General features: G+C 45.2%; 1 protein-coding gene across 1 annotated transcript in view; it reads left to right on the forward strand.

Annotated features, from left to right (window-relative positions):
* Nucleotides 1-13421, forward strand: part of LOC126412732 (guanylate cyclase soluble subunit beta-1) — a 261772-nt gene that overhangs the window by 212520 nt on the left and 35831 nt on the right. Inside the window, exon 13 of the mRNA XM_050082463.1 lies at nucleotides 12406-12563. Within this exon, the coding sequence (XP_049938420.1) occupies nucleotides 12406-12563 (158 nt within the window). The remainder of the gene's footprint in view (nucleotides 1-12405; nucleotides 12564-13421) is intronic.

The following is a 13421-nucleotide window of genomic DNA, read 5'->3' on the forward strand; positions in this document are numbered from 1 at the left end:
GTTCCATTAGGCTTCTCTGCTTACTTTTGGAATCGGTTCGTTCTCACTTTCGTTACTGTTATTTGTTTCTGTGACTGAGTCTTCTTCAATTTTTTTCCTTTTAGTCAAAAACTTGTTCATACTGAAAAATTAACGCATTAACTGGACAATGCATACACGTGTGTAACTAAAAATCAGCGTCAAAATTTGCCTAAAGATGGACTCCGTTAGGACTGCAGGCTACAAAAAACTGACAGATAAAGGTCATCTGTGAGCGTGCTAGACGAAGGCTCTTGTATTGTTGCTGATTCGTACGTTAGCTCCCTCTCACTATTGCCAAGACATATGCCAGCGTTCCACGGGAACTTTCTGCTATCTATAGTGTGCAGTGAACGAAAACGTTTGAGAACCAGTACTCCAAACGGGACCTTTGTCTTTAATGAACACCTGCCGTCGGGGACAACGTATCTACTGAGTTCTGTTACGTCGAGCCACTCGCAAGTCTGACACCCTATTCTATATTCTCAGAACTTCCGAAACAGCCTGCAGTGTGGCACTGTATCAAACGCTTTCCAAAATCTATAAATGTGGAAACTGCCTGTTTCCCTACAAGCATGGGTCTCAGGAACACATGCGAGGGAAGGGCAAACTGCGTTTCGAACAACCGAATTGATTTATATTTGCTGTATTCAGAAAATTTATCGCACTTTAATCGCACAACGCTGTCTCTTGTATCATTCTAATTACACCGTGGTGCCTAGAACTTCAGGATGAAAGTAACTTCCGGAAGATGTGTCACGGCCAAGGAACCGTACAGCAACAGAACAAGCCAAAGTATAGTATAGAGGGTAACTGAAAAAAATACGCAATGAGGCGAACAAAATGTCAGTTTTATTCAAAAACGCTGGTGACACTGAATTCACGGCAATTTATTATGTCTTCTGGATGTGACAAAAGTCAGGATGTGCTTGTTAATAGGGTGTGTGATCACCGCGAGGGCAGTGCAAGTTCTGCAACGTGCTCCCATCCTGACCACAAGGTTGGTAAGGAGTTCCTTTGGCAGAGCGTTCCATTCGTCCACAGCCGCCGTTGACAAGTACTGGATGGCCGTTGGTGCATGTGGGCTCGCTGCAATACGTCTCTCCAACGCATCCGCCACGTGTGCGATGGGACTTCAGTCTTGGAAAAGTGCTGGCTAATTCACTAGCCGAATTACCGTTCGTTCCGAGAGCTCATCCACTTGCGCTCTTCGATGTGCTCGCTCATTCTTAAAAAGACGTACATAGGAAAAGAGTACCCTACAGTGTCATATTAAAGCTGACTGGTGAATGTAACGTATTCGTAGATTTAGAGATCACTATGTCTATGCAACATTATGCCTCCCTACAACATAACACCAAAACGATAATGTTTGACATTGTATCTGAAGTTCTACACACCATTGTACCTAAGCGACTTTGCTTCTGGTTTAGTTGCTGGACGGCAGAGTATGAGATGGTTATGTAAAGCTGTCATCTACTTCTTAGTATACAGCGTGGTCCACTGATAGTCACCGAGCCAGATATCTCACGAAATAAGCATCAAACGAACAAACTACAAAGAACGAAACTTGTTTAGCTTGAAGGGGAAAACCAAATGGCACTATGGTTGGCCCGCTAGATGGCGCTGCCATAAGTCAAACGGATATCAACTGTGTTTTTTTTTTAAATAGGAACCCCCATTTTTATTACATATTCGTGTATTACGTAAAGAAATATGAATGTTCTAATTGGACCACTTTTTTCGCTTTGTGAGAGATGGCATGGCGCTGTAATAGTCACAAACTTATAAGTACGTGGTATCGTGTAACATTCCGCCAGTGCGGACGGTATTTGCTTCGTGATACATTACCCGTGTTAAAATGGACCGTTTACCACTTCCGAAAAAGATCGATATCGTGTTGATGTATGGCTATTGTGATCAAAATGCCCAACGGGCGTGTGCTATGTATGCTGCTCGGTATCCTGGACGACATCAGCCAAGTGTCCGGACCGTTCGCCGGATAGTTATGCTATTTAACGAAACAGGAAGTGTTCAACCACATGTTAAACGTCAACCACTACCTGCAAGTAGATGTTTTAGCTGCTGTCGCAGCTAATCCGCACATCAGTAGCAGGTAAATTGCGCGAGAATCGGGAATCTCAAAAACGTCGGTGTTGAGAATGCTACATCAACATCGATTTCACCCGTACCATATTTATATGCACCAGGAATTGCATTGCGACGACTTGTACAGTTCTGCATGAGTTCTATTTAACGACGAAGCATCATTCACCAACAGCGGTGACGTAAACCGGCATAATATGCACTATTGGGCAACGGAAAATCCACGACGGCTGCGACAAGTGGAACATCAGCGACCTTGGCGGGTTAATGTGTGGTGCGGCATTATGGGAAGAAGGATAATTGGCCCCCATTTTATCGATGGCAATCTAAATGGTGCAATGTATGCTGATTTCCTACGTAATGTTCTACCAATGTTACTACAAGATTTTTCACTGCATGACAGAATGGCTATGTACTTCCAACATGATGGATGTCCGGCACATAGCTCGCGTGCGGTTGAAGCGGTATAGAATAGGGTACTGCATGACAGATGGATTGGTCGTCGAAGCACCACACCATGGCCCGCACGTTCATCGCATCTGACGTCCACGGATTTCTTTCTGTGGGGAAAGTTGAAGGATATTTGCTATCGTGATCCACCGACAACGCCTGACAACATGCGTCAGCGCATTATCAATGCATGTGCGAATATTATGGAAGGCGAACTACTCGCTGTTGTGAGGAATGTCGTTACACGTATTGCCAAATGCATTGAGGTTGACGGACATCATTTTGAGCATTTGTTGCATTAATGTGGTATTTACAGGTAATCACGCTGTAACAGCATGCGTTCTCAGAAATGATAAATTCGCAAAGGTACACGAATCACATTGGAACAATCGAAATAACATGTTCAGACCTACCAGCGTTCTGTATTTTAATTTAAAGAACCTACCTGTTAAAAACTATTCGTCTAAAATTGTGAGCCATATGTTTGTGACTATTACAGCGCCATGCCATCTATCACAAAGCGAAAAAAGTGGTCCAACTAAGACATTCATATTTCTTTATGTACTACACGAATATGTAATAAAAATGGGGGTTCCTATTTAAAAAAAAAAACGCAGTTGATATCCGTTTGACCTATGGCAGCGCCATCGAGCGTGCCGACCATAGCGCCGTGTGGTTTGCCCCTTCAAGCTAGACAAGTTTCGTTCTTTGCAGTTTTTTCGTTTGACGCTTATTTCGTGAGATATTTGACCCAGTCACGATTAGTGGACCACCCTGTATACAGCGTGCTGAAGTTCCGTTTCATAGCTACAGAGATGGTAGAATTTCATAAATTGAGTACTCACAGATAAGTAACTGACGATTAGAAATTAATATTTATACCCTACAACTTAAGCTCAAAGCAAGTGTTCAAAGTGACGACAAACTCAATGAGAACATTACGGCAGTGCTTAAAACACCGCTGCCTCTCGCCCTCCAATTACTAGTGATGTCTACTGCACAATAATGCGTGACAACATCTTACCAACGAGTTCCTCCTTCTCTCTACTGACATTCTAAACATCCCAACATTTACCCACCCGATAAGAAAATAATCCACGATGGATGATTCTGTATTGGTTATCAAGGTCGTGTCACCAAGTCGCAAAAAACGTAAGACATTTACAGACATGTGCCACGCAAGCTTCACCATTCAACACCTGCCATCGACAGAAACCTATTATCCCACCGTGGCTCCTGATCTGAAAATAGTTTAGGACGCTCCACAGCCTGCACAAGTTTGATCCTAAGGCTCTGGTACATCCTGTTTAATAATTTGTAGCGGCCTGGAGTCCAAGGAAATTTTTGAACACCCTTTCGTTACAGGTTTGACTTTCCTAAATTCGTGCATTCATCCTTAACGCCTGACCGGATACAGCAGACACCGTAGTAGAGGTGGTCGACAACGTCCAGGATAGGATGAGCATAATGGTTCCCTTTCTGTACGGAAACATATAGGCATGTTTCTTCTAAATCAACGACACCTCTCGAAGCAGCACCTCTTTAAATGGCCTGAGCACACTAATTTGTTTTTTTTTTTCTTTTTTTGGGGAGGGAGAGTCATCAGTCTTTTGTTTGATGCGGCCCGCCACGAATTCCTCTCCTGTGCTAACCTCTTCATTTCAGGGTAGCACTTGCAACCTACGTCCTCAATTATTTGCTGGATGTATTCCAATCTCTGTCTTCCTCTACAGTTTTTGCCCTCTATATATCCCTCTAGTACCATGGAAGTCATTCCATCATGTCTTAACAGATGTCCTATCATCCTGTCCCTTCTCCTTATGAGTGTTTCCCACATATTCCTCTCCCATTCTGCGCAGAACCTCCTCATACATTACCTTATCAGTCCACCTAATTTTCGTTATTCGTCTGTGGCATCACATTGCAAATGCTTTGATTCTCTTCTGTTCTTATTTTCCCACGGTCCATGTTTCACTACCATAAAATGCTGTACTCCAGACGTACATTCTCAGAAATTTCTTCCTCAAATTAAGGCCGATATTTGAGATTAGATATAAAATTGGTTGATACAGCTACATATCAGTCAACTTCACTCACGATGTGGCCACGAGCACATCCAAATTCATAGCTCGTTTCTGATATTCTGTCAAGTCCACTCATCTTGCCGTCAAGTAGTAAAAGGTTTCAGCAATCAGTCCCATAAAATGCTTATTGGAGATCCAGACATCGGTCACAGTGTGCCAATTTTCAGTGTTACAGAACATACAAAGAACCATTTACATTAAGTTAATATAAATGCCTTATTAAATGTACAATTGCGTAAACTTTAAATGTGAGTCAGTCATAAAACACGTGTTGTAGTCACACTGAGGCCGCTGTTTACAGTTGCAGCATAGCTGGCTTTAGCGTACATCATATCAATCTACAGCGCTTACTTTAGATGCGTAATGCGTTAACAACATATATTAACTTTATTTTACGATTCGTATGTTTTATAATTTTGTTTGTTATTTTACATTTCTTAAAAACTTACGTACATAAAACAAATAAGGTGTTTGTATCTAAAGACAGTGACTGATGTTTTACAACTATACGTGGTGGTAATTTTGTGAACTTACCAGTGACATCGGTTATTGCTCCACACTTTACGAGAGAACGTATTTTTTAAAAATGTAAAAATTGGTTCAAATGGCTCTGAGCACTATGGGACTAAACATCTGAGGTCTTCAGTCCCCTAGAACTTAGAACCACTTAAACCTAACTAACCTAAGGACATCACACACATCCATGCCCGAGGCAGGATTCTAACCTGCGACCGTAGTGGTCGCGCGGTTCCAGACTGAAGCGCTAAGAACCGCTCGGCCACAGCGCCCGGCTAAAAAAATGCAGAAAAACTTGTTCAAAATACCTAAGTTAATAGACAGTTAAATTTTTAAACAGTCTTACATACGTAGCTACGAGATGCTCCAAGTTTGGGAACTGGTTAGAAGTAATTGGGATTCGGCTACTATTGACCGATCCCAACATAAGCACTAACTTGACAATAACGACCTACTTATGATTACACTCCTTCTAGATCGCGTATGAGTACTAATTCCCTGGAGACAAATATAGTGTCTTCCCACATCAATACATGATTTAGTGGAAAAATTATTAGTTTCAACACCAAAATGTGTAAATTATAACGTATTTTTATATGAAACTTATGACAAAAGACGTTTTAAAGTAGAAAGATTTATGGTTCAATTGACATGCTGCTGCTTATAATACTGTTGTGGATTGGCAAGACAGCCAACCCACTATGAGAGGAAGCCGAAAGGCACGCGTTTTAGCTCACGCAGGCTGGCGTAAGGTCTGGAACAGGTCAAGGAAATGAGACTAACAGAAAACGTACGTAACTGCTGGAATACTTAACTTTAATCCATTAAAGTTGAACGTAGCTCTTGTCTGTACATTCTTTACAATATCAATAGCAACTGATAATGGCGCCTTGCTAGGTCGTAGCAAATGACTTAGCTGAAGGCTATGCTAACTATCGTCTCGGCAAATGAGAGCTTATTTTGTCAGTGAACCATCGCTAGCAAAGTCGGCTGTACAACTGGGGCGAGTGCTAGGAAGACTTCTAGACCTGCCGTGTGGCGGCGCTCGGTCTGCAATCACTGATAGTGGCGACACGCGGGTCCGACGTATACTAACGGACCGCGGCCGATTTAAAGGTTACCACCTAGCAAGTGTGGTGCCTGGCGGTGACACCATATTCCTCCCCCGCAAATCGGCGGACGGTTGTGGCATAAGGACCCCATGTTGGCGTAAGCGACGAGGGGGGGAGCCTAACAACAGGCGAGGCTGTGCCACCCGCACCCTGCCATTCGGTCCGAGGGGAGCTAGGAAACGCCTGAAAACTTAGTCCAGGATGCACGCCAACATGCGGTGTAGGCGCCCGTAAAGAGACAGGAGGGGCCGAAGGGTCGACCTCCATCGGGTCGGGGCACCCGACGGGCGAAGACTTCATGTGGTCCGGAGCCGGCAAGAAGTCCATGGCGGAGTACAACGGGTCACGGGAAGCGATCGGCGGCGCGTGACCCAGGGAGGCGCCTGGCGGTTGCAGCGACGCGTCCACTGCGGGCGTCGCCGGCGGGAGAACAGGCGGCGGCGGCGGCGGCGGCGGCGGCGGCGGCGGCGGCGCGTCGCCATGGGGCAAAATGGAAGGCAGCGTCGGTAACACCTGGGGCTGAGGCGAGCCAGTAGATGGGTCCCCAGGGCGCTGACCGGACGGCACCGGCGCTGAAAGCAGACGGGGAGCAGCAGAACCCGTGCGACAACAGAGGCGCAGCTGATTGAGATGCCGACACACCTCACCAGAGGCCCCCAAAACCAGATACATAGCGCGGCCGAGGCAGCGAAGAATGCGCCCTGCGAGCCAACGCCGTGATCCTCGATAGTTGCGATAGTATACAACGTCGCCTGGGGCAAAAGCAGGTTTCTGCCGCTGCACAGGAACCTGATGCGGCGGATGTAGCAAAGACATCAAGGTTCGATGAGGGCGACCGTGGAGCAACTCAGCCAGCGAGCGACCATCTCGGGGCTGAGAGCAATAACGCGTCCTCCCGAGAATGCGCCTCTATTAACTTCAACATCTGTGACTTGAAAGTCCGGACCAATCGTTCAGCGGCACCGTTTGACTGAGGCGAAAACGGCGCGGATGTCAGATGTTGAATACCATTGGCCTTGCAGAATGACTGAAATTCTGCGGACATGAATTGTGGGCCATTGTCGGAAACAATTGTCTGCGGAAGACCTTCAATGCAAAAGATAGCGGATAACGCTTGGATGGTGGCAGATGACGTCGTGGAAGACATCCGGACAACAAAAGGAAAATTACTGAATGAATCGACCACAACCAACCATCGAGCATTCCAGAAGGGACCAGCAAAATCGATGTGTAAGCGTTGCCAAGGGGAAGTGGCTTTTGGCCATGCAAAGAATTTCCGCAGTGGTGCGGACTGTTGTTCGGCACACACCATGCAAGAAGAGCACATATTCGTAATCGCGGCACGATTCCGAATCAAGTACAGTGTTGACGAGCAAGTTGTTTCGTTCTCACTATACCCCAATGTCCTTGGTGGAGAAGCTGTAAGACAGAGGACTGTAACGAACGTGGGACCACGACCCTGGACTGATCATTATCAGAACGCAACAGCAAAACACCACGTCGTACAAAAAGTCTCTCCTTGTGAGCAAAAAATCGGCGAACCAATGGATCCCGATCCGTGACTATGACAAGGGCCATTGCGTAGCAACAAAACGCAGAACGGTAGCAAGGACAGGGTCAGCAGCTGTGGCTGTAGCTACACGACGAAAATCAATTGGAAACGAGTCGGCCACGTCATCGGTTTCTGAATCAATGAACATGCAAGCAAGTTCGGAGGAATCGAATGCTCTATCCTCAGCAACAGGCAAACGGGACAACGCATCGGGGTTTCCGTGCTTAGCAGTGGACCGATACAAGATATCGTAGCGGTACTGCGAGAGGAAAATAGACCAGCGAATGAATTTCTGCACTGTACGTAGAGGTACAGGCTTGGTCGGGTGAAAAAGCGATGTCAAAGGTTTGTGGTCTGTGATGATGGTAAAGTGACGACCATACAAGAAATCATGAAACTTTGTAACACCAAATACGAGAGCCGAGGTTTCTTTCTCGATCTGTGAATAATTTCTTTGCGCAGACGAGAGCAATTTGGACGCAAAGGCAATAGGGCGATCGTGCGAACCATCTTTATACGCAAGCACAGCACCGATCCCGAAATCCGATACATCCACCATCAACAAAAGGGGCTTCCGGGGATCGAATGGCGTAAGGCAAGTATTGGAAAGCAACGCCGATTTCAACTGGCGAAAGGCGCGTTCGCATTCCGTCGTCCAGACGAACGGAACACCTCTAGGGCGTAAGCGATGAAGCGGAGCTGAAATGGAAGAGGCGTGGCGCACATAGAGATGGTAATAGTTAATTTTGCCCAGCACACTCTGTAGCTGCTTCAAATTTCGCGGCGAAGGCAAGTCTTGTATGGCACGGAGGTGCTCTGGACTGGGATGTATGCCTTGGGCATTGAGTACATGGCCCAGATACGGTAAGTCACGAGCAAAAAACTCACAGTTGTCCTTCCGCAAGCGAAGACCATTTTGTCGCAAGACCTGAAATAATGTTCTGAGATTGGCTAAATGTTCTTCTTCCGTCTTTCCAGAGATCACAATATCGTCCAGATAGTTTGCTGCAGTAGGGACCGACGCACAAACAGTTTGTAGATATTGCTGAAACAAGGCAGGGACGGATGCACACCTGAATGGCAATCGTTTGAATCGGTACAAACCAAGATGCGTGTTAACCACCAAGACGCGCTGGGGTTCGTCGTCCACCGGTATTTGCAAGTACGCATCTGCTAGATCCAACTTTGAAAAATATTTACCCGGGCACAGTTTGTCAAAAAGATCTTCCGGGGGGAGGTAAAGGAAAAGTTGCAGTCACTAGTTGTGGATTCACGGTTGCCTTGAAATCCACACAAAGTCTCAATTTTCCGGAAGGTTTTTGCAAAATTACTAAGGGTGATGCCCAGAGAGAAGCCTGCACACGTTCAATTATACCTTGTGATTCCAAATCGTGTAATGTTTTTGCGACGTCACCACGCAATGCGTGGGGAACATTGCGCGCTCTGAAAAATTTCGGTTACGCGTTGACTTTCAGTACCAAATGTGCTTTATAGTTCTTAGCGCAACCAAGGCCCGGTGCAAAAATGTCTGCAAATTCTTCACATAGACGAGAAACAATGTCTGAAGGCACAGTCTGGTTCACTGAGAGAACCTGATTGACTATAGACAAGTTAAACAACTGAAATAAATCTAAACCAAACAAGTTCACTGCAGAAGAAGAACGAAGGACGTACAATGACACAAGTTTTGTTTGTCCCTTGTATGTTGCAAGAAGGCTGCACTGTCCTAACACAGGGAGCCCGTGACCTGAATATGTAGTTAGCTTAACATTTGCGGCACTCAAAGGAGGTGTGCCCAGCTGTTCGTACGTGTCGTGATTGATCAGTGATACTGCAGCTCCGGTATCGAGCTGGAATGGTATCACTTTGCCGTTAATGTCCAAGTCCACAAAAAGTTTATTGTCCTGCTGACGCCAAGAGCGACTGGCACGTGCATCGTGAACTGACACTGGTACAAAATCAGTTGCGACTTGACGGGAGTTCCGGCGATGTCGACGCTCACTTTTTGTGGGACGAACACAGTCACTGTAAGAGAGAGTAGCACTGGACGGAGTGGAATGAACTACATGAATTTCCATGTGCGAAGTGTCGCGAGTCTGAATATCCTTGGTTCGATTCCGATTCCGGCGCGAAGCAAAGGGCCTAGAATGGTTTTGAGCTTCCGATTGGAGCTTTTTCTGGCAAACACTTTGAACATGTCCTTTTTTATTACAGAAAAAGCAAATAGCCTGGCATGACGGGCAATTCTCACGCGAATGTCTAGTAGCACACCGCGGGCATGATTTCACTGCATTTGCTCGCTGGTGCGGTACATGTGGCTGAGAGCCAGGCGGCTTTGGTGCGGCCAGGCGCGAGGACTGTTTACTGTTCCGTGGAGCTCGCCCGGCGGGCCGGTTAACCTGACACACGCGTGGCAAAGTTTCAAATGATTCCTGAGCAAAGTCAAGTGTGTCCTGCCGATCCAATATGTCCACCACCTGTTGAAGGGAGGGACTGACTAGTTTCAAAATCTGTTCCCATATACGAACATCTGAAACGTTCTGTGCAATTGCATCACGTACCATAGAATCTGAATAAGGGAGTCCACATTCACACTCAAAAGCACAATCCCTAGTAGGGCCTTGCAAGGTTGCAACCCACTCCCGATTAGTCTGACCTGCTGTGCGTTTTGTACGAAAGAAGGTATACCTTTTCGCAACTACATTGACTGATTCTTTGAAATATGCCTCTAATGCAGGCAAAATTTCTTCGTAGGACAGAGTTGCTACGTCGCGTCGGGGAAATAATTTGACTATCACATGGTACATGTGGACACTGATGGACGAAAGGAGATAAGGCTGCCGCTCATTACCTTGAATTCTGTAGGCGGCGAGATGGAATCCAAATTGGCGTGACCACTCCGTCCAGCTTTCCAGTGCCGCATCAAAAGGACGAAAAGGTGGTGCTACTGCGTGTTGTGGCTGCGTGAGCGGTGGAGCGGCGGCTGCCGCATCGTTTTGCATTGCACGTTGACCCTGGACGAGCTGTCCAAGGGCATCCAGTAAGGCCTGCGTCTGCTGGTTCTGTAAGCGATAAAATTCGGACAGTACATCTGGAGATTGTGGCGAAGCCATTACAGAAGTAAATCAGGGCAGTATAGTTACGAACGCGAATTGGCCTCGTCGCCAAACTGTTGTGGATTGGCAAGACAGCCAACCCACTATGAGAGGAAGCCGAAAGGCACGCGTTTTAGCTCACGCAGGCTGGCGTGAGGTCTGGAACAGGTCAAGGAAATGAGACTAACAGAAAACGTACGTAACTGCTGGAATACTTAACTTTAATCCATTAAAGTTGAACGTAGCTCTTGTCTGTACACTCTTTACAATATCAATAGCAACTGATAATGGCGCCTTGCTAGGTCGTAGCAAATGACTTAGCTGAAGGCTATGCTAACTATCGTCTCGGCAAATGAGAGCTTATTTTGTCAGTGAACCATCGCTAGCATAGTCGGCTGTACAACTGGGGCGAGTGCTAGGAAGACTCTCTAGACCTGCCGTGTGGCGGCGCTCGGTCTGCAATCACAGATAGTGGCGACACGCGGTCCGACGTATACTAACGGACCGCGGCCGATTTAAAGGCTACCACCTAGCAAGTGTGGTGTCTGGCGGTGACACCACAAATACCACTCTTGTTTGTTCCAATTCCTTCGGGTGTACTTAGTAAGTAACACGGTTTTAATAAAACAATTTTAATAATTGAGGTATTTTGAACAAGATGTTTTGTATTTTTTATATCATATCCATTTCTAAATTGTGCAGCAATAGCTTACGTCACTGGTCAGTTCACAAAACTACCATCAGGTATAAACGTAAAACGTCAGTCACTGTTTTCAGTTACACTCACCCTTTTTAGTTAAAACCACCTTTTTTTTTTTTACGTGCACAAGTTTTGAAGAAGAATAAAAGAATAAATAGAATGGCAAACCATATGAATTGTAAAATAAGTTAATAGATGTTGTCAACGTATCACACATTTAAAGAGGGTGCTGTAGATTGGTATGCCGTACACTGCAGCTAGATGTGTTGTAACTATAAACAGCGGCCTAATTGTGAAGTCAAACTTTTGACACAAATAGTCAAGTTAGGACTATGAGTATCTATAATTGGTATTAGTGTCTTAACTTGCATTTATTGGTACGTATTTTATGACTGATTCACATTTACGATGTGTGAAAATGTTCATTTGATAAGGCATGCATGTTACCTTATTGCAAATGTACAATAAACTCTATTTGCGACTGATTACCACTTGAAATACACACAGTCGTTGGGCACAACTGCTTCTCTATAGAATCAAACTTCGTCTTATTGTGCTGATCTATATAACTGGCAGGTACACAGCGTTATTATTTACGTCAGCGGAGAAGGGTCACTGCTCCGCCTTATACCCGTCCTATAGCATTTAAACCGCTGCTAAGTGACAAGTGTGCTCTTTTAAGTACGTGACTAATATTTCGTCCACTTTATAATGTTTTGCTACTCGGAATCCACGCAGCTCGTCTAGATGGCAATGGTGTTTGTGTCGACAGCAAATCACGATCGGCATCCACTCTGGGGAGGTGGTGACTGGCGTGATCGGGCACCGCATGCCGCGCTACTGCCTCTTCGGCAACACCGTCAACCTGACCAGCCGCACCGAGACCACGGGCCAGCCCGGCCGCATCAACGTCTCTGAAGATGCCTACAGGTAGGTACGAAACGATACTGAAAACCAAAACATCATCTACTTTTTTATAGGCTCTACTGCAGAATCTCTGAACGAGCGGATAAATGTGTACATTGATAAATGACAACATAATAAACAGCAGTCTAGTGTGGATATGAGAATGTCTATAACACATATAGGACTGTGTGTTCTGCAGAGGAACAATTACAGCAGATTATTACAATTAGGAACCCAAATGGTTCAGACAGACGTTTCATATTGTGAGGGTGCTCGTAGTCCATGTTGTTGTTGTTGTTGTTGTTGTTGTTGTCTTCATATTGTATAAAATCTATGTACGTATTTACGTTCCGCATCTCTTTCTAAACCACTTGACCGAATTCAGTCAAACTTAGTACATATATAACTTACTATCTGTAAAGAACCGCTATGGGGATAAGAACCACATATGTATCAAAGGGGTGGGAGTGGAAAATAAGTGTAGCCTATGATGTGTGAACACTCATACTTCAGTTAACCAATATTTCAGAATGACAGCACTTAGTGACTTGCAACAAACTTTACACACATTACTTCAAACCATTACTAAAAGTTTTTCTGCCGACAACTCTCACAAAATGATGAAACGAAAAAAGTTTATCGGTTACTACATTTTCGTTGTTCGTGCAGCAAATCTGCTGCATTAGGCACGACATTTTAGATTATTACTTCTTTACTACTAACTGTACTCACCACACATTTTGCAGAATATCCTCACATATACCACTGAATGTAACTGAAAAACTGTATCATTATATGACACATAGTTCTGGACACACGCCGTCATAAACACAGAAATGCTGAAAAACTGCAACATCATACATGACTTGCAAATTTAGTACT

This window comes from Schistocerca serialis, chromosome 7 (assembly GCF_023864345.2).
Source record: "Schistocerca serialis cubense isolate TAMUIC-IGC-003099 chromosome 7, iqSchSeri2.2, whole genome shotgun sequence".
Taxonomy (NCBI): Eukaryota; Metazoa; Arthropoda; class Insecta; order Orthoptera; family Acrididae; genus Schistocerca; species Schistocerca serialis.